Genomic DNA, 26,868 nt, shown 5'->3' with positions numbered 1-26,868 from the left:
CTTCTTCTTCATTATTTCATTTATGATTTTCAATTTTATAGATTTCAATAATTTTACAATCATTTCAACATTTCAAAACTTGACTTCCTTCCCTCTCTTTCTGCGGTTCCTTAACTTTATTTTTAATATTTTCTGCATATCCAAATTAACTTAATTTACTCATTTATTCATCTACTTTAAATATAGCCTCTTATAAAACTGCAGGTCATTACAATAATCCTGCCAGTGTTCTTATCCATTTACAGTGTATTTGTAAATATTCAATAAACCATTTCCATTCTTTTATAAAAAGTTTGTTGTCTTGATTCCACCCCACCCCACCCCACCCCGGTAAGTTTTACCATTTCTGCATATTTCATAAGTTTTTGTATACATTCTTCTTCTTCTTCTTTCCATTTTTTGGGCAAGTAACATACCACTGTAGTCACATACATGAATAAATTTCTATACAGTTTAGGTAGTTCTGTCCCTTAATTCCCCAAAGGAAGGCTTCTGGGTTTTTTTGTTTGTTTTTTACAAACGTTATTTTAAACAACTTTTTCAATTCATTATATATCATTTCCCATCATTTCCTATCTACACTTTCCTGAAACAGTCGAATATATTTTTGTTCCAACAGTGGATATTTATCATGAGTGTCTACTTGTTAGTGTTTTAATCTTGTTTTAAATATATCTGTTTTGCATTTTTAACTGTTTCTAATTATTTTACATGTAAATCACTTTGGGTGATAAATAAATCAATTGTAATAATAATAATAATAATAATAATAATAATAATAATAATAATAATATCAGTGGCCAATGTTAAAGCATTAGAAAACTAGCGAAATGATGTAATCCTGTGGACATGTCCCTGTCTTGACTAAAATGGCAGCCAATGAAATGGGCTATATGTTGCTGGAAAAATGGGGTCAGCAATGTTGCCATCTCTCCCTCTTTGCATTCCTCTCCCTCTGTATCCGATTATTCTAGAGCTACCCTCAGTAATAAGAACAGGGTAGATTTTGGGCAGCTTGCGTTTTATCACTGAAAATATTTTATAAAGCACAAGAAGAAATATTTCGTTTCAAAACAAACCCACCCTCAAAACCAAAACCCATAGGGTGTGTGATACGTTTATTAGACCGAATATCACAAAATAGTGAGCAAAGAGTGGTTTTGGTTTTTTTAAGTTTTCCAAAAGTGTTCATCGAGCTGGATGTTAAGCAAAGCAGGGGATAGATATGAGGGAAGGAGAGAGAGAGAGAGAGAGAGAGAGAGAGAGAGAGGCAAGCTTGGTGTTAAAAAACCCCACCTGCATTATACATGTAAAGCAGTAGTCCTGCATGTAAACCGTCACGGCTTCCTGCAAATAATTTTAGCACACTAACACTTCCCGGGACTCTTTGCGGGAAGCCATGATGGGTTAAAGTGGTATTATACTGTTCTGCTGCTTCTCATACTGTCGCTGTACTCACTTCGACGGCATAGTGAAGAGCAGAGATGGCTGGGTGCAGCGAGAGGTTTTCCAGAGGTTTGATGTGAGGCTTCTCCCACCCGGAAGCCAGCGACCATTCGACAAAGAGCATGTTGTCGGTGAAGACAGTCCCAAACACCAGGCCATTTGGGTCTGGCTTCTCTTTGAAAGTTGCAGACGGGGTGATGATTAGATCAGCAGCCTGGGCAGACGAAAACAACAGCAGAACATGAAAACACATGTAAAGCTTTATTGAGGATGTCCAGCTGAAACTATCCTGAGACTAGATTTCAAAGATGGCGCCGCAAGAAACTAAATGCACTATGGTTTGGGGGCTCGCCCACACGGCCTGTTTATTTAGCATTTAGACAGATCTGCTTGTACAAAAATTCTTCTTCTTCTTTGGCGATCACTCATAGCAATTTTAAAACAGGAGTTCACAGCCTCTCGCCATGTGAAGCCCTAAAGGGCCTTGGTCCTGTATACCCTCATTGTTCAACCCGGACACTGAAGTCCAGCGCCAAGGGCCTTCTGGCGGTTCCCTCATTGCGAGAAGTGAAATTACAGGGAACCAGGCAGAGAGCCTTCTTGGTAGTGGCGCCTGCCCTGTGGAACGCCCTCCCATCAGATGTCAAGGAAATAAGCAGCTATCCTATTTTTAAAAGACATCTGAAGGCAGCCCTGTTTAGGGAAGTTTTTAATATTTAATGCTGTATTGTTTTTAACACTCAATTGGAAGACGCCCAGAGTGGCTGGGGAAACTCAGTCAGATGGGCGGGGTATAAATAATAAATTATCATCATCATCATCATCATTACCAGGGATTTTGATTTTTGGAAAACAAGATAACGGCACTGCAATCACATGGCACACACTGCCCTAAGTAAATGCAGGACTGCAAGCTGAAAAAAAGAATTAGCACTCATCCTGCACCAAGATACGTGCACGAAAAAACCCCCACGAGAGAACAGGATGAAAAACTGCAGGTTCATTTCCTCGATGCAAAACATCTGCATTGAGGAAACATTAACGCTGACTTGTCAGAATGTAAAATTGGCACCAAGGTCTTCTATGCAGGCAGCCGGGGAAAGCATTGCATGAAATGTTGTCCTTACAGAACTAGCAGTGGCTGCAAAAGGACAAAAGCAGCTGTGTGATTGTGCTGGCATTCAGAGCCACCCTGTGGGGACCCTGGTCTTTGTGGGGAGCCTCGGCAGGTGGCAACTTGGGAGGCTCAGAAAGCAAACACGATGGGACAATAAGTACATATGCAACAGCTATTTTAGTTTGTCGGTGCCTGTATCTAATCTGCAGGGGGCGGGGGAGGGACTGGGGAAAGGCGGTAGCTCAGTGGGAGAGAATCTGCCTTGTATGGAGAGGGTTCCAGGTTCAATCCCCAGCATTTCTAGATTTGGTGGGGAGAAGCCGCTGTCTTAAATTGTGGAGAGCTACTTAAAATCATGGGGTGGTAATCAGCGCTAAGCACAGGAATGCACTTTCCAGGTCTGTGCCCAAGTGCAATTTGTTGTTGTTGTTGTTGTTGTTGTTGTTGTTGTTGTTGTTGTTGTTGTTGTTGTTATTTTACACTAGTAGACAAAATTGTGGAAACCTTTTGGAAAAAGTGTATTTGAGGTTTGATGGCTCATGACACCACATTTTTTTTTAGTAATACCATAAAATTATACATCAATGGAAACATAATTTCATGAAGAATGTAATGCAACAAAGTTTGTTCAATTATCTGCATTCTATCAAAAGTTATAGCCAAATAACCAGAAAAAAGAAGTACAACTTGCTTAGGTTGATATGCAATAGCTTTCCTTCATTTGAATATAGCCAGTAAGCATGATTGCTTAGAGAGCCAATCAGGTGTTATGAGCCATCAAACCTCGGAAATACACTTTCCCCAAAAGGTTTCCACAATTTTGGCTACTAGTGTATTTACCCGATCTTTACTGCTGAATCGGAGCAAACAGCAATTCAGATTTTCTACAGGAGGCTACGATTCAGTGGTGAAGAGTTTGTTTCCACGGGGAAAGCAGGGGGTGGAGGGAGAGAAAAAGTGCTCGGACCTGTGCCTAGAAATGTGGAAGAAAGAAGAATGGATGAGCCCTCAGACCCATTGAAAATAATGGGCATGACCAACTTGGGCCAATTAATTTCAGTGGGAGGTGTTCAACGCCCTTTTTCTGGCCCTGTGCTCTCTCTTAAATCTACTCTGGGGGTTGTTCCCCTGGGGGCAGTTTTGGGAGGGCACAGGGACAGGGGCAGGGAGTTCCATTGCACAAGCGGAAATCCTTGTGCAAACTAAACAAGTGCGTTGGCTAATGCCATCTGGGGTTTACATATCCTCGGTATGTCAAATTTCTGTGCCCAGCATAAAATTCTGCGGGTTGCATTCCACTAACATTTACTCAGAATAGTCCTACACTGAAACCAATACACATGGCTAACTAAGACATTTTAATTTCTGTGGGTCTACTCTTGAGTAAAAGCTAAGCTGAATGTAGCCCCACCTGCACACAGTACTATCCCAGTAGCCCGCATGCACTAATAAAGAAAGTAAATTAATGGCGCGCGCACAAAACGTTCTCCTGATGTTAGTCATTTGGTAACATGAGCAGGCACAGCAAAACTGAAGTACAAGGGAGCCCCTTGAGGATGACCACAAACACCTGCGGAGGCTATAATTTGTGGTTTTCCGTTTAATCCGGAACTGTAACCATTTTCTTATTCGGTACTGGCCGTCGGAAGCCGCTGCCACAATTCAGGCAATTTTCCTCTGACTGCCAGAGGAAAGAGAAGAAAGCATTGGAGGCCAGTCCGTTAGGGCATATGGAGAACAACCCCCCACCCCCGCCTTACTGACTAAGTGATTTAAATCGTGATTTAAATCGATTTGATGTAAATCAAATCCACCCTGCCGTTCCTGCTTCTTCAAGCCCCTCCTGGTCCCTGGCCACAGGGGGAAGGGGATGCAGGGGAACAGACTCCCCCTCCTCTTGCGACGCATCCTGCACCTCCTGTCTCTGTCTGCTCCATTCCTGGCTCCTGCTTCGCAGGTGGCACAAAACCCCATAGATCGCTGACTGTTTCCCCTCTGCCCCCTTCCTGCCTCTGCTGCACACTCATCACAGCCCTGCCAGTCCCTGACAATCAGGATACGTTCCCCCCAAATGACCATGCGCCTTAAGTAAAAAAAAATATATTTTTTATAGGAAGCATGCAATCGTTGTTCTGTATTTTTAACTGCAGATACGTTTTCAGAGCTTAGTAGGGCATTGGTGAGTGGCGGAGTGATTGGGGGAAGAGCAGCAGTCATTCCCAGACTTGGCTCTAAGCTGCGAGGAATCTTTATGCTACAACATCGCTTGGAACGACAAGCTCTCGAAGGCAGCCGCTGCACGATGAGCCAAAATGCGTCTGTAGCCGGAGTCTGCGCTCCGTCCAAGTTAAGTAACAGAACCATAAGGCATGGCACTGTTTACTGCTAAGACTTTAGTGTGACCTGGGTTGTTTTTTCTTTTCTTTTTAGGGCTTGTTCCTGCAGGGCCATCTGCTCCATCTATTGGCATGCTTATCTCTCCCTCCGCCTCCCCCCCCACCCTCTAGCTCCCTTTCATTCAGGCAGATGGAAGACAGAGAGATGGGCCTTTTGAGGAACAGCTGAAGGAGTCGGATATGTTGAGCAGGAAGAAGAGAGGACTGAGCAGCGGTCATATACTGGATATCTCCAAACATCTAAGGAGTCTGAAGATGGAGCAAGCTTGTTTTCTGCTGCTCCAGAGGGTAGGAACTGAAATATCCAATTCCAATTACAAGGAAGGAGATTCCATCTTGATAGAATCGTGGAATTGCAGAGTTGAAAGGGACTAAGACTTAGGAAGAATTTTTTTCTGCTGGTAAGAGCTGTTCCACAGTGGAAGGGACTACCTTGGAAGGTGGTTCACTCTCCTTCATTGGAGGAGGTTGGACGGGTTATCTGTCGGGGATTTTTTAGCTGTGGTTCCTGCATTGCAGGGGGTCGGACTAGATTACCCTTGAAGATTACCCTTCCAACTCTACAATTCTATGATTCTATGTCCAGCAAAGAAACAGGGATTCTGGCTCCTGTAGACTACTGGCCTCGGTCCAGTATACCTGAAGGAGCGTCTCCACCTCCATCATTCTGCCCGGACACTGAGGTCCAGCACCGACGGCCTTCTGGCGGTTCCCTCGTTGCGAGAAGCCAAGTTGCAGGGAACTAGGCAGAGGGCCTTCTCGGTGGTGGCGCCTACCCTGTGGAACGCCCTCCCAACAGATGTCAAAAAGGAAAACAACTACCAGACTTTTAGAAGACATCTGAAGGCAGCCCTGTTCAGGGAGGCTTTTAATGTTTAATAGAGTATTGTGTTTTATTCTTCTGTTGGAAGCCGCCCAGAGTGGCTGGGGAGACCCGGCCAGATGGGCGGGGTATAAATAAAAATTATTATTATTATTATTATTATTATTATTATTATTATTATTATTATTATAGAGCATTTTAGAATGGCAATGCTCAACTTCATGGACTCAGTAGGCATAAATGAAACTATCGATATTCCACTTAAACACAGGCTTTGGTTCCAAAGAAATGCAGCCTTCCTCCATACACAACACTCCTTTATGTAAATGGTTCCAGAGTACCCTCCACATAGGGGTTTTTTTTGGGGGGGGGAGATGCAGAGGAACATCACTAACCCTCACTTATTATGGTTTGGGTCTTTGGAGCCAAGCTACAACAAATGAATAAAACAGGTAAAGAGTACGAGACTCTTAATCACAGGGTTGTGGTTTGAGCCCCACGCTGGGCGAACGATACCCGCATTGCAGGGGGTTGCACGAGATGACCCTCTTGGTCCCTTTCTATGATTGTAGCATAGGCTACAGGGAGGTGGAACTTTGGGTCCAGAGGCCGGATGTGGCCCTCCAGGTCTCCCTGTCTGGCCCTTAGACATTTGCTGGCACTGTGTGGCACTCAACTGCTTTTGCCTGGAATGTGTCCTGGATTTCTGATAACACCTCTTCCATATTTGGATGGGGGAGAGAAATGGGTGTGTGACAGTGTGTAGACACTAGCCTACTGGAGAAAGGTAACATTTGCATCTGTTGCTCCACCCACTTTTGCCTTTGACCCCGCCCACCCTAGAAGGCTATGTAACCCTTGTCTCTCTACCCACAACCCCCCAGCAAAACTGATTAAGAGTCATCTGTGCTACTTGATCCTGGCTCTATTTTTCCATTTCATGTTTGTTCCTGGACGAATCTAATAGGAAACAGACCACACACAGACACACAACGACCATGTGCACCGCAGTGACCTTGGATCCCTATCAAGTCCGATTCCAAGAAAACGTAAGCAGTTTCAGCAGAAACACAGTGCCCATCAAGACAACAGGAAGGGAGATTACTGTGGAAAAAACCAAGCTGCCTGTTCATATCTCTTGTGTGTCTGCGAAAACCAGCTCATTCATGGTTTTTAGAGCGAGCTTTCATAAGAACATATTAACTTGTGCCAGGGTAATTTTCCTTTCCCACCTAAGGCACTCTGAAAAGCACACATCCTTCTTCACAGTAGTATTCCTGCCATAAACATACTCCCAATTACGGTAGGGTTTTATTCCTTTCTTGCACATTTAGACCATTCGACAGCCACACTGGCTCCCCAAGCCTCTTACGACAAAATTATAACCCGTGCCTTCAGAGAAACAATTTAAAATCTGAAACAGAGCCACCAAAGCTTTTTTAAAAATCCACAGTAAGCAAGAGCGTAGATAAAATCTGCAGGGTTTAGACAAGGTTCACTGCAAGTATTAGAAAGCAGATGCTAACATGAGCCATATTCAGACTGTAGTCAGAGACTGTCCACTTTCAGACTTTTGATGAAGGCCTTTAAAAAAAATCCAGCTTTTTTATTTTTTTATTTGGGATGCTGGGTGCTTCCAGACTAAACTTTATTATGGGATTGGGCGCATGTGAGATTTTTTTGTGGCATCCACACTATGTCGTTATCGTGAGAATACCAGTCTGCATTTCCTCCCCATTTAATCCAGATTTACCCTTTCACCAGGGCAGGAGGTGGAGGAAATAAGCAACAAAGCAAAACTGAAAAAGCCCTGGTACTAAACAACCTGTTTGCGATATCTCAATAATGCATTTGCAAGTAAAGTCACCATCTGGGAGCTCCTTCTCTATTTTGTACTTAAAATTAAATTGAGGTTTGAGGAGGATGGCGGGCTTGATGCCTCTTGTCGACGGTCTGTTGTCAAAGATAATTATGTGGTGCTTAATGATAGCCAGGCCATAAGTCTTGGCTATCACATTCTCTTCTGGAAAACAGAGAGAACAGGGGTTTAACCTCCGATGCCTGGAAAAGGCTGCTTTTCACGCTGGGAGACCAATAAGTTTCGAGGGACCCAACCGGAAGATGAGTGACATAGAGCGGAGGAACCAAAATCGTGCCCAAACACCACATAATAGTCCTGACGGTCAGTCCTTAGGGCATAAGGTCAGCAAAACCACCCTGTTTAAAATTACTTTTCAGGCTGTTATTAATTACGACTGAGATGACCCATCTGTCAATTGAAATTTATATCTGGAATGTGAGCTGGCTGCCGGCTTAAGAGGAGGAGATCATTAAAAGGCTGAAAGCAAAACAAAATTTGCCAAAAGGAAATCAAAAATTGAAGCCATACACATCACAGCCTGGAAGGATACAAAGACACAGTTCAAAGGGATAATAAAGTGCAGTTTAGGACTCCTGTTTAAGGTTCCACGTCCCGTTCCAGGATCCTCCATTATAGTGGTACCTTGGTTCTCAAACTTAATCTGTTCCAGAAGTCCACTCCAAAACCAAAGCGCTCCAAAACCAAGGCACGCTTTTCCATAGAAAGTAATGCAAAATGGATTAATCCATTCCAGACTTTTAAAAACAACCCCTAAAACAGCCATTTAACATGAATTTTACTATCTAACGAGACCACTGATCCATAAAATGAAAGCAATAAACAATGTACTGCAGTCGCACAATCTATCAATCAATCAATCAGTAGCTGAACTGGGTTCCACACGGTCACACAAAAAAGAGAGCCACAAAAACACAAAACAAATAGCAAAAACAGACAGACCTAAGCGTAACACTCAAAACGGAAGTGTGGAACTCAAAACGGAAGTGTGGCACTCAAATTGGAAGCGCAACACTCAAAACAGAGCACGTTTCGACTTCCGAAAAAAGTTCGCAAACCGGAACACTTACTTCCGGGTTTGTGCAGTGTTTGGGTTCCAAGTTGTTTGAGTACCAAGGTACCACTGTATACCCGCTTCTGAGTTTTCGCTCACCAGCCCCACAACAATCTGTCAGGATTCTGAGGAAGGAACTGAAGCTGTTTTCTTCACCCCTGAAAGCTCTGAAGTTTAATTGCTCCAGGAGAAGAATTATTCACGTCACCCCCACCAAAACTGCAGTGTTCACACATGTCCACAGCGCTACAGGCTGACTCCATCTGCGTGCATCTTAAGGACAAGGCTTTGCACAGAGCAGAGAACTGCCACAGGCACTCCTGCTTCAGCAAGCGACATACCTTGAAAGATTCGATCGCATGCTTTGTGGCTGCCTCCATACATCCAGTGGCACAGTCATTTTGACAACCCTGCAAGAAACAAAAAGACAACATGGTTTTGAAGAATTTTAAGCATATGCTCTAGGGACTCAAAAATGGGGAAATGAAGTCAATTACCGCTTGGGGCAAGACTACCTGAGGGCTACAGTTTTTGCAGCTTGCCAGCGTACAAGACATCTTGGTCTGTGCCTTCGACTCTTTCTGGCTCACAAGAGGATTGGCTAAATCCTGCTTTGTGACCAGTGCTAGGGACCCTGAGACCCCGAGGAACAACAGCACAATTGTTTCAAAATTAAAACCTGAACTCGGACTTGGCAGCAGCCTGCAATTCTATCTGTTCAATCAATCATCCAAATATTTATTTATTTATCGACATTTTTTTAATGGCCCCAGCCCTCTCTCTAGGATGAAAATTCAAAACCAAATGCTAGTTGCCTTCCAAAGTGCAGCCCTGCACTCCTGGCAGCAGCCTAGAACAGCAACTCGCAACTGGGGACAGGAAAGACATTTGAGTCAGCTCGCATTTAAAGGAGAACCGACCTATTCCACACTTTCCAAAGCAATCTGCACATTTAAAACACAGCGCTTGCCTCTGAAATTCGCACTTGTGTGCAATTTTGCAATGCAGCTCTGCAGGGAAGCAGTGTACACATAAACTAGGGGAAGGTGTGCAGAAGAACACATATATTAATGGGGAGGAGATTGAACTGGACAGAAATGGCAAAGCTGACAGCAAAATTAAGAGATCCAAACGATGAAGAACGGAGGCCTTCCGTGGACTTTACATTTTTTAAAAAAATTACAGTCAAATGAAATCACGGGCAGGATTTGAGATCAAAGCGGCAGAAGAAGGAGGATAACATAATTGCAATAGAAAAAACTTTGTGCAATAGATAAAGATATAATGTCGTAGAAAATGTTTTGAGTAAACGGGGAAATGGGGGTGGGAAGTCAATTCATGAAATAATGTAACTATCTGATTCAAAGACCGTTGTGAAAATGTTTGAAAAAACTAATAAAAAAATTATACGGCAAAAGAATAAATGAATGAATCGCAAACGGATGTGTAAATCTGGAGAACTGAAGGTAAGACTGGGAAAATGAGAAACCAAGAGAGAAAAAATGGTCAGATTTACCCATTCCTACCTGCAAGAAAACTAGTGACTCTTTCTTTTCCTAAGGATGGAGTGAATGTTAATAGAACTGGCCTAGTCTCTGCATGTGTTACTAAAATCCTGTGTGCATTTACTGGCACTAACAGGATTGTCACGATTTGCATATTGCCTTTCAGGTCAACTTGAGGTCAGGATGATTCAGAGGTGAGCAACTCAGCTGAAGGATCCAGCAGTCCATCAATCTTCCTTTGATATTGCATCTATGCCATTCCTGGGTGACAACCAACCTTTCAAATGCAGCAGGAGATTAGGCAGGTTGGCAAAATGCCTGCAAGCAGAGTCCTCTGCAATGCAACAGATAGTACAGCTCTTACCCCTCTTTAAGCCCCAAAGGAAAGACAGCATCAGGGTGTGCCTGGGAATCCCACCTACCCACCCCCCTCCTTGTTTGTGCAGAAAGCAAAAAAGAAAAAGCTTCACTCAGGAGTCTTAAATATGGTTGGTGTGCTGTATCTTCTTTGGCGATCACTCGTAGCCAAGTAAGATTGTCTTCCATAAACACGATTTTAACAATGAGTCCGCAAGTGACTGTGGAGGCTAATTCTGGATCCACACGTCCTTCCACAGTGGGGACATAGGTTTCCGGGCGGGAGTTGATCACGGTCTGGATTTGCCAAGTGTGCCTTCCTCTTAGCACCTCCCTTGCGTCCTGAGATCGAATTTCTTCAAAGCCCATGACACCTTTGGTAAAGGATGTTCTCCAAGTGGAGCGCTCGCAGGCCAGTGTTTCCCAGTTGTCAGTGTTTATACTACATTTTTAAAGATTTGCCTTGAGACAGTCTTTAAACCTCTTTTGTTGACCACCAGCATTACGCTTTCCATATTTAAGTTCAGAATACAGTAGTTGCTTTGGAAGACGATCATCAGGCATCCGCACAACATGACCAGTCCAACAAAGTTGATGCTGAAGAATCATTGCTTCAACACTGGTGATCTTTGCTTCTTCCAGTACACTGGTATTAGTTTGCCTGTCTTCCCAAGTGATGTGTAAAATTTTTCGGAGACACCATTGATGGAATCTTTCGAGGAGTTGGAGATGGCGTTTATAAGTGGTCCATGTTTCACAAGCATATAGTAAGGTTGGTAGTACAATAGCTTTGTAAACAAGCATTTTGGTTTCCCTGCGAATGTCCCGGTCCTCAAACACGCTGCACTTCAATCGAGAGAAAGCCGCACTCGCAGAGCTCGGGCAATGCTGGATTTCGGCATCAGTGTTGACCCTTTTGGAAAGATAACTGCCTAGGTAGGAGAAGTGATCAACATTTTCCAACGTTACACCATTGAGTTGGATTTGTGGCGCTGCAGAGGGATTATTTTGTACTTGTTGGTGCAGCACTTTGGTTTTTCGGATGTTGAGCGACAGGCCAAGCTTTTCGTAAGCTTCTGCAAAGATATTTAGGATGGTTTAAAGCTGCCTAGGCTTGTTTCAGCCTTAGGTTTCTGGTGAAAGACCTTTGCCAGACAGCATGGCAGAATGTGCCCCATCGTGCAGGTGTGAGTTGGACACTGGTCTTTCAAAGCTCAAAGTGTTGGTGTTGACCTTTAAAGCCCTAAACACCCTTAGCCCAGTATACCTGAAGGAGCGTCTCCACCCACATCATTCTGCCCGGACACTGAAGTCCAGCGGCGAGTGCCTTCTGGCAGTTCCCTCACTGCTAGAAGCAAGGTTACAGGGAACCAGGCAGAGGGCCTTCCTGTTGGAAGCTGCACAGAGTGGCTGGGGAAACCCAGCCAGATGGACGGGGCATAAATAAATTTCTTTTTCTTCTGTGCAACAGAGAACTTTCCAACTTCCATCCATTGCTTCTAAAGCTAGAAGGCTCAGACGATGGGCAGTTCCTTTGCCAGTGAACCTAGATCACCGCTGCTAGCTAGACTAGACAAAACTGGTGTAGACCAGAGCTTGCCAGCCTTCCTGGGCCAATGAGCCCCCTTGCAGACCAGCGAAATTGTTGTGGGCACCACACACATGCACTGCAACCAAGCACACACTACAATATATTCTATTGGCTACAACAGAATGCCATGAAGCCTAATTGCAGCAAGGAGAGTGGCAGAAAAAGAACATCCAATCAGAACCAGGGAAAGTCTCCCGAGAGTGCTTGTGAGCCTATGGGTGCCATGTTGGAGAACCCTCCTATAGGTAGACAAACAATCTGACCGGGTATAAGGCACCACCAATAAAACTGCTAGCACATTTGCAAAGCTAAGCAGGGTCTGGTATGGTTTCAAATTGGATGGGGAACTGCATGTTGGATACCTGCATTGCAGGGGGTTGCAAGGGTCAGCAAAGTTTTTTCAGCAGGGGGCCGGTCCACTGTCCCTCAGACCTTATGGGGGGGCCGGGCTATATTTTTTTTCTGGGGGTGTGTGTGAAAGAATTCCTATGCCCCACAAATAACCCAGAGATGCAATTTAAATAAAAGGACACATTCTACTCATGTAAAAACACGCTGATCCCCGGACTGTCCGCAGGCCGGATTTAGAAGGCGATTGGGCCGGATCCGGCCCCCGGACCTTAGTTTGCCTACCCATAGACTAGAGGACCCTGGGGGGGGGTCTATGATTCATATGTCTGCATTGCAAAATGGGAGCTCCTGGGTCAATGGCCACAGCTCAGCTATTTCTTCCCCACACAAATCAAGCACCCCACAAGCAATCCAGAAGCCCATCACCTGTGCAAACAAATGCTAATTGTGTGGACAGCACATTTAATTAAAATGCAAAATAAAAGGAAGGAGAGCTCCCATCACAATGCTTTTGCAATGTTGCCTTCAAAGCTGGAGATTTTCAAAGCAGCATTCATGCTGCCATTTGCAATGCAACATCCTTTTAAAAATTACTGCAAACAGCAAGCTGTAGGAGAGCCATTTAAATATATATATATGAAATAAAATGAATAGCTAAGGTGCTACTTCAGCCAGGAAGCGATGAAGATTACTTGAAAAGCTATAATGATACCCACTGGGGAGTTTGTGTTTTTTCTTTTCTTTTCTTAAAGAAATAAATAATCCGCTGCTATTTCATCAAGCAGAGAAAGTGATGTCGCTGAACGGCTGAGTCACTCAACTCTATTTTTAACACCAGCTGAAAAGGCTTGCAACTCCTCGTGACCTTTCTGAAAAGGGATCTGAAGAAGCCAGGACTACATCCAGGTTATTGCAAAACTAGACACAGATGAATACCCCCCCCCAAAAAAAATCCATTTGACGTTGAATGAGCGCAAAAAGAAATATTCGGGGGGGGGATCCCAAACTGTGCAGTAAACTGATGGTGTTTGCTGTGAGATGCTGATTCAAGAGGTCCATTTCCCCCTCATCTCACCCCAGGGCTTGGCTCTTGGCTGGAAAATGTCACTTTGGCTCAAACGCCTACCTCGCAGGGTTGGCGTGAGGATGATATGAGGAGGGAGGAAACTGGGTATGCCATCTTGAATAAACACAGCAAAGGTGCTTTGAAGTTGAGAGAAAAGGTGAGGAGGAGGTGACGTGATAGATGTTTATGGCAAGGGGAAAGTGGAGAGAGAGAAAAGCTTGTCTCCCTTTCTCATAATATCAGAATTTGAGGATATTCAAAGAAGCTGAATGCTGGAAGATTTGGGAAGATAAAAGAAAATCCTTCCTCATGCAGAGCAGTTAAACTATGGAACTCCCTCCCACAGGAGGCAATGATGGCCAACAACCTAGATGGCTTTAAAAGAGGATTAGGCAGATTCACAGAAGAGAGAGAGCTATCAATGGCTACCATATTAGGTGCTGGAAACCTAGTGGAGCAGCAATAAAACTGGAGTGCCTTTGCAAAGCTAAGCAGGAGCCAGTATGGTTTCAAATTGGATGAGAGACCGCTTTTAGGCTAGATGTCCCTTGCAAGCTAAAACAGTCTACGATTCTGACACAATTTCTTCCATCTCTTCCCCCCTACCTCAGCCCATTTAATTAATAACGTCAAGAATGGCTTACAGAATTATGCAAGTCCTAAATCTTTACAAGCAGTCTCAGCAGTTATTCAGCATAGCAATTAAGTTAAGCAGACGAGGTCAGCCAAGAAAGTGTTGCCTTAGAGGAAATTAATATTGTTGTGACTTGAGGGTTGTTTTTTTAGGGGCGGGTGGGCGGCGTTTATGCTGTAAGGTTCCTGAGCCCCTTTAAATCCACTGGACTCGGCAAGGATTAAAATCGAATGGGGGGATTCCATTGTCGCATGGCCATTGGTCTGACTAAGGAAGCTGCTCTGTGCTGGAGAGTCTCTCACCTGGCTGGGGCTAAGGAAGACAAAAGCCAGAGGGATGGGTGGGTGAGCTAGGCTAGAGGCAGGCAGAAGCCAGAGAGGGAGAGCAATGCTTGATTTCTGCTAGAATCCAAGGCTGGGGTGCTAATGCTTGTCAGCCCCTCCAGCATAGGCTCAGGTTTTTATGAATGTGCAAATAAACCATATACAGTGGTGCCTCGCAAGACGAATTTAATTCGTTCCACGAGTCAATTCGTTTTGCGAAAAATTCTTATTGCGAATCGCAGTTTCCCATAGGAATGCATTGAAATTTCTTTTTTTGCCCATAGGAACGCATTAATTAAATTTCAATGCATTCCTATGGGAAACCGCAATTCGCAAGACAAATTTTTCACAAAATGCATTCGCCTTGTGAGTCACCATCAGATCGCAAGACGCATTCGTCCTGGAGGACCCAGGAACTTAGGTCAGGGATGTTGCCTTGGCACAGAGGGACAGATGCAAAGCAGTTGCTGTTTTTACTTGGAATTCCAGCACCGTGTGGCAAAGATGTCTCCTGCTGAACGTCTCCTGCTGAAATATACCTTTTAACACTTGGGTCATGGGGCCTGTTTTCCGAAAACTTGTGCATTAGTTGTCCTCCTTTGGCATCAGCATCATTTGCTTTGGAATTGCTGGGGATAAGTCGGTGGCGGCAGCGGCAGAGAGAACGAAGTGGCCAAATGAGACATTTCCACTCTTCTGAACCGGAGAACAGAGCCTCTAAGTGTCTCTTTTGTTGACCTGCCTGTCAGACCTGGCATTAATCCATTTGCTTAACGATTGCATTGTTTGCCAGTGTGACAACAGAGGCAAAAACAGCAACTATATTAACGCTGCTCACTGCATCCTGTTGGCCTATAAATCTCACTTCCTATATGCAGATAATCCTCTCTTTGTACCACTGAGTGACAAACAAGACACGCTCCTCCTCTCTTAACAATTCAGAACAAGAAACAAAAAGGCAATAAGGACCAGGAGTCTTTTGTTTACACCAAGACTGAACTCAGGTACAGTATAAGCTGCCTCTAAACATGCACAAGCGTTTGTGCAAAAGGATGCACACTTGTTGACTTGTGAAGCTCAAGCACACAGACAGCACACTTGTTGAAACAACAACAGCCCATAGGAACATAAGGAGGTTGGGGAGAGGAAGGGAGAAGAGAGGAAACAGGATTGATGCAGAGAGGAGATGGCTGTGGATGGCTACTAGCCATGCTCTGCATCCATGGCTGGAGACAGAAATGCTTCTCAGTACCAACTGCTGGAAAGGACGCGGGTGGCGCTGTGGGTTAAACCAGAGCCTAGGGCTTGCCAATCAGAAGGTCGGCGGTTTGAATCCCCGTGACGGGGTGAGCTCCTGTTGCTCGTTCCCTGCTCCTGCCAACCTAGCAGTTCGAAAGCACGTCAAAGTGCAAGTAAATAGGTACTGCTCTGGCGGGAAGGTAAACGGCATTTCCGTGCACTGCTCTGGTTCGCCAGAAGCGGCTTAGTCATGCTGGCCACATGACCCGGAAGCTGTACGCCGGCTCCCTCGGCCAGTAAAGCGAGATGAGCGCTGCAACCCCAGAATCGTCCGCGACTGGACCTAATGGTCAGGGGTCCCATTACCTTTACCAACTGCTGGAAGTCACAGGAGGGAAGAGTGCTCTTGCGATCAGATCCTGCTTGTGGGCTTCCATCAGCCATTGGCTAGCCGCTGTGTGAACAGGATGCTAGACTGGATGAGCAGCTGGCCTAATCCAGTGGATTTTTCTTACGTTCTTATGACTCCACCAGAACTGGTAGGGAGGAACTACTTATGCTGTGTACTTCTGCCTCCGAGCATGTTGACATGACCCTATTCGTCAGTTGCCCTGTTTGGCCAACAATTATGCCGTCACTTAATCGGCTGAGTTTGCTATTAGAAGGAAAGATACGATCGTCAATAACAACAAACGCAATGTTCGGAGCAGCTATCAGGGCAGATCTCCACCTTTCCTCCGTAAAGATTTGGATTTATATTTAAAGATAATAAAACTGTCGAAGTTGCAGGCACAGCCCTACCACCATTAAAATTCCAGGGCAGCAAAATGTCTTGTACCCTTGAGTATTGTTTGCAATACACCTGTCAGAAGCAGGTGAGGGACGGATTTATGATCATTCCAGGCTGGGCAGCTCATGCAACCAGCCAAGCACACTAATCCATGGAGCGTGAAGTCAAATAAGAATGGCTATGCAGAGATGCCGAGAGTCTGTCTGTATTTATTCTGCTAGAATGACCCTTCCAAAAAGAGTTAAAAATTTTATTGCTGTGGGAGAGGAGGCCATAAACGAAGTGGATTGGCTGGATTTATGTCTGCAATAGCCCAACAGGAAGTTTGACTGGGTAGCTACCCCCTGCTCTGCCTAAGCACTAAAAGGGCCCCTGTTTGCAAAGGCATCTCTGCTCACAGAGGGAGCAAGTGTGTTTTGAAATAGGATAGGGCTAACTTCAGTCTCTCAAATGAACAAACCTAGAATCGTGGCGCACCAATGTGTTTTAGGAAGGCAATAAGTCCTATGCATGTTTCCTTGGGAGTTGTGTTCGGTGGGGCTTAGCTGCAGGTGAAAGCAGTGTTTGAAATTCGCCAGGCACATTTGGCACCTGACTTTCGGCTATTTGCAACCAAGTGAAGGTGCCCGGGTGCCAGGATGGTGCCTGACATCTCCACCGTCTGGAGGTGCATGCCTGGGGACCCTTGGATCTTGACTGCTTTCACACGCAAGCAACTCATCCTGCAAAATGCTAACCGCAATATTTTATCTGCACAATCAGAATGAATTTCCGGAACCAAAACGTCGTACTGAAAAATACAGCTTTCGAGCTGTCTGGCCCCAAAATGGCAACTAGACACTCCGTTTTGGCGACTGTAACCCTGGTTTTAGGAGCCATTTGGCGCCTAGCTTATATGTCTGAGTTTCTAACACTGGTTCAGTGGGGCTTAGTTGCAGGTGACATTTCCTAAGCAACCATGTTTGCCCCATTTCCCTTTCGTAGTTAAGGGACAATTTGGTCTGTAATGCTCAGGGCCTTGGTGGATCAGACTTGAGTTCAGCAAACAAGAACAGGAGGAACCAATGGAAATTCCTTCAGCAATTTCCCCACCCCTCCACTGCCTCGCTAAGCATGACTCAGTGCTCAAGTCTGGGTGAGTTTTCTACAAGCCGCATCTATGGGGTTCACTGGAAAAATTATTCCTATGCACCTGGCTCACGTGGCGAAATGTACCCTGGGCACCAATGGAGAAGTGTACTGAATCAGGGGTGGGCAATCTGAGGCCTGTGATCCCATTTCATTTGACCTTTGACCCCATGTGGGTGGCAAGGAGGAAGAGAGTAAAGTGGAGGGAATCACACCCGCCTCTAGCTCTGCCCCTACCCAGTTTCAGCTCCAGACCCACCTGCCATGCGGCCCTTGACAGATCATTCCAAGGCGATGTGGCCCTCGCAGAAAAAGGTCACCCTGAATCATCAGGTGCTTACTGGGTTCCCCCCCCCCTCAAATATCACACACAGCAGAAAAAGACTCAGCCCTGGCAGACCAGGCAACCATCTTATACCCAAAGCACTATTTGATCTTACATTTAAATTCTGTGTACGAACAGTAAGCATCAAAGGAAGGCAACTCTGAGATTCTAGAACATAGGGCATCAAATGCAGAAAGACTCGGATGTGCTAAGATTTTTTAAATGAGGTAAGGCAAGCTAGTGGAAACCTTGTGATTATCCCCAAAATCTGTTTTCGCTGGATTGATGTGGGAAAGGAGAGGGAGAAGCATTTATATTTCAGATAAGCAAAGCCGGTTTTCATTTTCAGCTGCATGCGGCAATATTTGACAAAGTCCTTCTAATGGAGGAAAGTCAATTTAACCTCTAATAAAAATAATGGCGCCCTGCATTTTACTCCATCGCCTTGTTTCTTAATGGATACTTTTGCGAGACAAAACAATTAATTCCAAGCAAACTGAGACTCGCTGGTCCTTGTATAACTGAGACAGGATTCTTGGATTTGCAAGGGCAGAAACTCAGCTGGGGTAGTCACGTAAATAAGACAACTGCGATCATTTCTGAGTAAGCAGTCATAATAAGAGAGAGAAACTTGACTGCCATTTGACAGGCATGCTTTTAGCTTGTCATTTTTCATAATTGTGTTGTTGTTTTACATTGTCAGGAGGGTTCCAAATTTATTTCGTCAGCACCTCTGAATTTCTGGATGAGTGCAACGATGCTTAGCATTCATACAGCAGTTCTCCGATGGCTCGGAGCCCTTTGATATACACTGGATGCTTTCAGACGAAACACTAAACCATGGTTTAGTGCTATGTCAACAATTCTAGCCTCCAGCCAGATTTTCAGGCTCCTCCTCCTCCTCTTCTTAAGTGCCAAGCAAGACTTCAGAAGTTGTTGCGGTACTTTTTGCTGATGGACTAACAACAGCTAACACAGAACGACCTTCCGCATCTTGATGCTCTCCAAACGTTCTGGAGTACAACTCCCACGAATTCTAGTTGCCAACCAAAGCATCTGTGCCTCGTGTATGCAGAGGCAGCCGTGGTTTTGAGACTCACATGTCCAATGGTGGACTTTAAGGTTCAAGAACACACACGAAATGAAGTACAGTACATTCCCACAATCCTAAAATCTCCCCTTGCGTTTGTGTCCCTTGCATTTCCTTCAACCCTGCATTCATAAGGCGAAACAAGTGAAGCACAGCAATTGAGCTTGTGGACACGGATCAGGGCTGGGGGAGCCTGTGGTTCTCTAAATAGAATACTAGAATGGTAGAGTTGGAAGGGACCCTGAGCAGGAATCTTTTGCCCACTGTGGGGCTCGAACCCACAACCCTGAGATTAAGAGTCCCATGCTCTACCGACTGAACGATACCAAATGTTGTTGGACTCCAGCTCCCATCAGCCCCTATCAGCATGGTTAACGGTCAAGGGTGATGGGAGCTGGAGTCCCAACAACACAGCCTCTCCGTCCCTGATAGCTGGTAGCAGTTGGTGCCAGGGAATTAAGGTCTAGAACCCAGCATGCAGCAATACATTAAAAGCAAACTTCTCTTGGTATGATGTTCTCCCCAAAACATTCAGAGGGAGGGCATTCTACATGGGTGCTTCAAATAGCAACGGCAAAACGGGAGGTTGTTGTTGTTTAGTCGTTTAGTTGTGTCCAACTCTTCGTGACCCCATGGACCATGGCACACCAGGCACTCCTGTCTTGCACTGCCTCCCGCAGTTTGGTCAAACTCATGTTCGTAGCTTCGAGAACACTGTCCAACCATCTCGTCCTCTGTCGTCCCCTTCTCCTAGTGCCCTCAATCTGTCCCAACATCAGGGTCTTTCCCAAGGATTCTTCTCTTCTCATGAGGTGGCCAAAGTATTGGAGCCTCAGCTTCACGATCTGTCTTTCCAGTGAGCACTCAGGGCTGATTTCCTGAAGAACGGATAGGTTTGATCTTCTTGCAGTCCATGGGACTCTCGAGAGTCTCTTCCAGCAGCATAATTCAAAAGCATCAATTCTTCGGCGATCAGCCTTCTTTATGGTCCATAAACGGGAGGTACTTTGCAGCAAAAAATTTGGCAATTTCTCTCCCAAACACTTCCACACAGCTTTGCTATGCTTCTTATCCTGTTATCTTGTTAGCAGGACATTCCATCACAGGTAACCCAAAGTGACTTCTGTGTCGCTTAAAACTATTTCCTGGTACTGTTGGCACTGCACCCTGTTGTGACCGTACCAAAGTTGGTATTGCCACTACAAACACTAACTAATGATTCTCGCTTTCGATGACTTGCAGAGATTAAAACCTGAGCCTGTGAAGACCAGCTAGTACTGGGCATATACCTACAGCCATTGGGTTGCCGACAAGAATGATTGCACCTTGTTAACTTCCATTGTTTTCATTCAGAGCGGAATCGCAGATTATGCGCAGCCCCACGATTCTTTCGGGATAATTTTTTAAAATGTAAAAAATTTAAAAACGCAATGCAGATGCAATTTTAAGTGGAAGGATGGCGGGCCATGTCTAAAGAAGCTGTGGCTCGCAAGGAATAACTCCCCACCCCCGGCACAGAACTTCCCATCTCTCCAAATATGTTCTAGGGGTTCTTGGGAGGGGGATGAGGAAAGCACACTGGGTGCAGACAAGGAGAAGAAGCTGCAATGCACAGCCAGAAGTCCTTTTGCTCGCACAACAACCCTGTGAGGGGAATCAATCCAACCGAGAGGAGGCGGCTAGGGGGAAACAGTTTCTTCCATCCTTCCCCTCTCGTGCTGTTTTACTGCAGAATATCTGTATGCTCCCCCCCCCATCCTCAATCAGTTTACTAAACAATATTTCTGTCATAGCGCCTTTAATTTTTTTTTTAAAAAAAATCCAAGGCACTGTGTACAATATTAACAAAAAACCCAGAGAATAATAACTGGTCTGCAGAAAGGACTTTATGGTCTGAAAACAGAGGTGCTGTGTGTACTTTAGTAACACAAGAAAATATTTAATAAAAACTTTTTTAAAAAATAATACAAGAGAGGAAAAAAACAGCATGCAGTACAACTCCTGAGATCAATGCAAAATGTGGGTGGTGGGTGGGAATAATTGTTTAAAAGTGAGACCAACGAAAAGCTGCTTTTTGTCTCCACTAGGGAAAAGATACTGGGACTAGAATCTTTTCCTCGGGTAAATGCAATAGGAGATGGTACTGCTCGGTGGAGAAATTCAATGCAAGAGGAAAGAGTTTAGAAGCCTCCCTCTCTGTGCGAATCTTCCAAAGTGAAAAGGAATGAGGGGAGTCCTGGTGGAGCATATCAGAAAGGCTCGTGTAGCCCAGCATCCTGTTCTCACAATGGAGAACGAGATGGTTAGGGGAAGCCTGCAAGCAGGATCAGAGCACAAGATCTCCAGGGATTTCCAGCAGCTGGTTTGCAGAGGCATGCTGCCTCCCTCAACCTCCATGAATTATAGCAAAAAAAAAACACAAAGAATCGCATAACATGCACTTCTGCCCTCATGGGTGGATGTGGAACCTCTGCCTTCTGAGCAGATGCTGATTAATGCTAACTTTTAAGCTCACTTTGCAAATCGATTTATTCACAAAAATGTCCCCTGCAAGGCCCAGCCACCTGCTTCACAATCTCATTTCACGCAACTGACAAAGTTGAGCTTTAGTCCACACACTGATATTTCCTCTGCAAACTGAATGATTTGTGCTTATGATAATACTTTTATTTCTCCTGCTGGTTTGCGCTGCTTTCAATGGCGCTCTTTTACTTCCTTTAGAAATGTTTAAGATCATTTTGCTGTGCTAAATCTGCATTCTGTAGTTGTGACCTCTGACATGTTTTATTTTGATAATATTTTGGTTTCCAGTTAACTATATTGCTTTGAATGCATACTTCATATTTGACTTTCAGTTGCTTTATTCTGGATTGTTTTATTCGATGTTTTAATGTAGGTGGAAAACAGGCTTTGAGATTCGTTTCCCTAAAAAAAAATAAAGCGGTATAGAAACGAAATAAATAAAATAGAATACATTTATGCCAAGGGGTTCCCTATTCCTTTGACTGGTAGAGATTGATAGAACTATTCTTTGCGAACAATTTCTTCCACGCCCCATTTGCAGTGGATGAGGATCCTTTTAAAATATTGGAAGACTTTTGACTTTCAGATAACAAGTTCTCATAAACGGCAAATGAGGGAGTTAAGCCTGATCTGGTCTGGACCGCTTCAGATCCAATCACATCATGACCGAATGCTCTTCAAAGCAAACAACTATTTCCAGTGCTTGTTTTTGGTAAAAAATAAAAGGATGTGCCAGCAGCGTTCATATCTTGATAAAAAGTGCCGCGGGTGCCAGCACAAAATGGATGCCAAGGGCAGCAAAAAAGAGATGTGATACTCCCCGCAAAAAAAACTCCCTGCCTTTCCCCCCTGTATTTCCATGCATCTAGAAAACTATCAGTTATGCAGCCACCTCTCTGATGCACGTAGTTTTCTATGTGTATGGATATTATTGGGCTCCCCACCCACCCACACCCCATTCCAATAAATGGCACATTCCATCATGCAAGCACCTACGGCAATCTGTAATGGTACGAGTCCAGTCTTTTGGTTAGATAGAATCATAGAGTTGGAAGAGACCACAAGGGCCATCCAGTCCAACCCCCTGCCAAGCAGGAAACACCATCAAAGCATTATTGACAGATGGCTGTCAAGCCTCTGCTTAAAGACCTCCAAAGAAGGAGACTCCACCACACTCCTTGGCAACAAATTCTACTGCCGAACAGCTCTTACTGTCAGGAAGTTCTTCCTAATGTTTAGGTGGAATCTTCTTTCTTGTAGTTTGAATCCATTGCTCCGTGTCCACTTCTCTGCAGCAGCAGAAAACAACCTTTCTCCCTCCTCTATATGACATCCTTTTATATATTTGAACATGGCTATCATATCACCCCTTAACCTTCTCTTCTCCAGGCTAAGCACCCTTGACGCATCACCTGAGCCTGATGGAAGACTGCAGGCCAGCTGAGCAGTGCCCAGAAATAGGCAACACGGTGCCCTCCAGGTGTTGCCAGGCTCCAAAGACAGCCTGGTCAATGCATAAGAGAAACCAGGGTCCAATATTTGACAGCACCAAGCTTGGTAGCAACTCCCAAGTCTCCGGGGAGCCAAGAACACTATCCAACCACCAAGGGGTGGGGGCACTGTGTTAGCAGGCCTAGGGAGCTCCTAAGCTCTGCAGAAATGGAAGCAAATTAAAGGAAGCTAAAAGAAAGGGAGACCCAAGCAACTGAAGGGATAGTCATAGCTCAGAGCCAGAACGTTTGCTTTGCATGCAGAAGGTCCCGGGTTCAATCTCCGGCGTGGCCAAATAAACCCAGGAGAGAGAGACATCTGTCTGAAACCCCAGAGGGCTGCTGCCAGTCAGTGCAGGCCACTGTTCTACCGATCAATGCAGCCTGATCCAAGTTGTGCTGCAACAGGAGGACTACCGCTGTGCAAATATATGGGGAAAGAGTAAGAAATGGGTCCCCAAACACACATTTGGGTTAAAAGGTTGACGATACCTGGCGCAGACAGTACTGAGCCAGGTGGGCCCATGGCCTGACTCTGTATAGGACAGGTTGCTAAGTCCTACGAACGAGGACTGAGAATGCAGCGTGGGCACAGAATGCTAACCAACTGTGGAAGGAGTGCCAGGGTGTGTGGGTGTGTGGAATGGAATAGTCTGGAATAGGGCATGGCTGGCTGGAGCCCTGAACAGGAGTACAGTACTCCACACGGCAACATTCTGCTGCAGCTCCGATTGGTTACTTCTGCATTCCGTACTTTGCATATGTGACACTGCATGGTTGCCAGCTTTGCCCTAGCCTTTGGCAGCAGCCTGGCAGGCTGAAATTCAACAGGCGAAGCCTTTTTTTCTGGATCTGAGAAGTTTGGGAGGAAAAGCTTCAGCGACTTATTAATGCCTCTCAACCAGCTGTTAACGGCCCTTCAGAACAAGAAGGTCGCAACCCTGATTTTCTACCTTCTGTGACTGCAATAAGGATCCCAGAGTGAGTCTGGCACAGGAGCTAGCTTTCTGGATGCAAGTCCCATCTTGCCAGGGGCATGACGCGCAGCTCAAAGTTGCAGTGACGTGACACTTATGTGAATACAGACGCTTTCTCTGGTCTCTTACTTGCAGGCTCCCCCCCCCCCTCAAACAAAAATCAAATGCTTCCTGCGGTTCAGCTGCTCACCAGGGTATAAAGTTACTGCCTCCTCTCCCCCCACCCCAAATACCCACAAGCCACCCTGGAAGATAAGAATTTCTTCCCCTTCCCTTCAACGGAGCAGAGGAAATGTGTGAAAGGAAACAGGATCTGGAGCACATGCAGAAGAAGATTGAGTTGGGGGAGGCGGGAGAAGAGGGAAATAACTTGCAGGGCCTCACGTCTCTGGGGGTAAACAGGACAGCTCACATCTTCCCATTTACACGGAGGGTGCCCGTCAACAACCAGTGCCTCTCCCGTTCCCCGATGACCTGATTCGGAGCATGCAAATTGACTGCAGAGCTAAGATCTATAAATAAACTCCGGGGCCCTCCAAATCGCAGCATCCAACACACAAATGCATATCTATCACACACAGAGAGACTAAATCACACATATATACAATATAGCTCTTTCCAGAATAAGCCACAAAAAATAAACCCTGGAAACTTCCAGTCCGAATAAGTCATTGCATTGCCTGTTGTTTTTCTGCTGCTGTATTTGGGGGGGAAGACACTGAACGTGCAAGATGTCCGGGGGGGGGGATGAATAAATGCAATTGGGGTTTTAACCCTTAAAGTCCCGCCACTTTTTAAAAGGAACCTTCAAAATCTTACCGAACTACATAATGAAAAAAAAGCATTCCTATAAATAAATTGCTGGTGGCTCCCCCGTTCCCCCCCCCCGATCCTATACATTTTCAGCACTGGCCCATATGGATACGACTGGGGAGCAAAGAAGCACAATTGGAACCAGATCATCGGCCCAGAAGCTGCAATCTTTCTCTGCCTCCGGGACCCGAAACGTGTGCTCCCGTGTGTGTGTGTGTGTTTGCAAACGTGGCCGGGGCTCCTTGACGCGCATCTCCCACCCTCCCGCGATGCAAAACCAGCTGCTGCTGCTGCGCACGATCGCTTCCTCCAGATCTTACCTTCATTGCGCTGGATAAATACACCCCAATCCCCAAAATTTAAAGGTGGCCAGAGGAAAAGGCGGTCGGCTTGCAGAGACGTCGGGGGGGGGATGCTTCTTTCCCTCCGGCGTCTCCAAAAGATGCCGCTCCCGAAGCAGAGCTTTGCAAAAAAAAAAAAAAAAGAGCCCAGGAGAGGCGAAGCGAGCGCCGGCGGGACACGTTGCAGCTCAGGGCTTGCAAGCGAGTTTCTCCAGCAGCGGGCGGCGACGGCGGCTTTTTTTTTACCCGCGCCGATTGCATCACAGGCAGGAAACGGCGCTCCCCGCCGCCGCCGCCAGGGGGCAGAGGAAGGTGAGGAAGAGCGGCAAATCCCCGCGGCGCCGTCATCCCGGTTCTCCATCCATCCTTGGAGGAGGCGCAAGTCCAGCGCTTGCAAGGGACCAGGAGGACGTCCGTCCTCGCGACCGCTTGCGCTTTCTTCTCCTCTAGGCCCTATCTATGCATCTATGCCCTAGGCAGCCTGTGGGATGTGGCAGGTTTGCTCTTGATTAAGCAAAGGGGTGCAATTGCAAATCGAAGAGGATTCTTGGTGGTGGCTCCCGCCATGATCCGTCAGGGATGCTTTAGTGGAGATTCCTGTAGTGCAGGGGGCGGGGGTTGGACTAGATGACCCTCGAGGCCCTTCCAGCTCTACAATTCTATGATTCCATAATTCTAGCATTCTATGACTATGTGTAACTCTCCTCAATTTTTTTTTTACCATTTAGGTTCCCTTAATGTAAAAATTATTTTGGGTCATCCCTTTTCTGAACCTTTTCCCAGCTGTGCAACATCCTTTTCTGGGGCGAGGCGACACAAATATTCCCCAGGGCTGTTGCACCATCGATTTGTACAATGGCATTATTATCGATAGATTTATCTTCCGTTCCTTTCCTAATGACCCCTAACGCATAGGAATTAAATTTGCCTTAATCACAGCTGCTACACACTGAGCCAAGATCTACAGATAGACTGCCTCTAAACCTGGAGGTTATATTTAGCCAACATGGCTAACAGCCATTAACAGGGCTATCTTCCACCATCCCCTTTCTTTCTGATTCAAGTCTTCCTGTGCACAGGAGAAAAGTACCAGCAGACTCGGGGTAACCCCAAGATTTTCAGATGCAAAAAAATTAATAAACGTAATAAACTTTAGGGCAATAGTAAGGAAGCTTTGACCATCCGGTTATTGCTCCTGTCCAGCCCAGCGCCAGGGATGATGGGAATTATAGTTCATGCAACATCCAGAGGGCCAAAGGTTTCCCTCCCTAGTTTTTGGGGGGGTATAAAAATGCAGCAACCAAACCACTAGCACATTTGCAAAGCTAAGCAGGGTCTGGCATGGTTTCAAATGGGATGGGAGAACCATGTGTTGAGATTCCTACATTACAGGGGGTAATATACTTTCTACCTCTACAAAGTCTCATTCCTGGTCAGTCACTACCAGTTCAGAACCATGGGCATGTATATGAAATTTAGACACCCCTTCAACATGCATCCAATTACACTTCTTACATTGAATTCCATTTGCCAGTTTAGCACCCATTTGCTGAGTTTGGAGAGATCCTTTTGGAGTTCTTCACAGATCAGTTTTAATAATTCTGAACATT

At 45.5% G+C, this 26,868-nt stretch overlaps 1 protein-coding gene across 3 annotated transcripts in view; it reads right to left on the bottom strand.

Annotated features, from left to right (window-relative positions):
- Positions 1-25,527, bottom strand: part of BCAT1 (branched chain amino acid transaminase 1) — a 53,204-nt gene extending 27,677 nt beyond the window's left edge. Inside the window, exons 1-3 of one of the 3 annotated variants that reach the window (XM_088652469.1) lie at positions 25,238-25,527; positions 9,057-9,125; positions 1,460-1,660 (exon numbers count right to left, since the gene is read on the bottom strand). In XM_088652469.1, the coding sequence (XP_088508595.1) occupies positions 1,460-1,660; positions 9,057-9,125; positions 25,238-25,243 (276 nt within the window). In that variant the 5' untranslated portion in view covers positions 25,244-25,527. Of the gene's footprint in view, positions 1-1,459; positions 1,661-9,056; positions 9,126-16,147; positions 16,304-25,237 lie in introns of those variants that run through there. The other 2 variants (XM_060279168.2, XM_060279169.2) reach the window with 2 other exon arrangements.
- Between the last annotated feature and the right edge of the window lie 1,341 nt (positions 25,528-26,868).

The sequence above is a fragment of the Zootoca vivipara genome, chromosome 9 (assembly GCF_965207765.1).
Source record: "Zootoca vivipara chromosome 9, rZooViv2.hap1.1, whole genome shotgun sequence".
Taxonomy (NCBI): domain Eukaryota; kingdom Metazoa; phylum Chordata; class Lepidosauria; order Squamata; family Lacertidae; genus Zootoca; species Zootoca vivipara.
The sequence above is the reverse complement of the archived record's forward strand: the minus strand, read 5'-3'. Positions and strand labels throughout refer to the sequence as shown.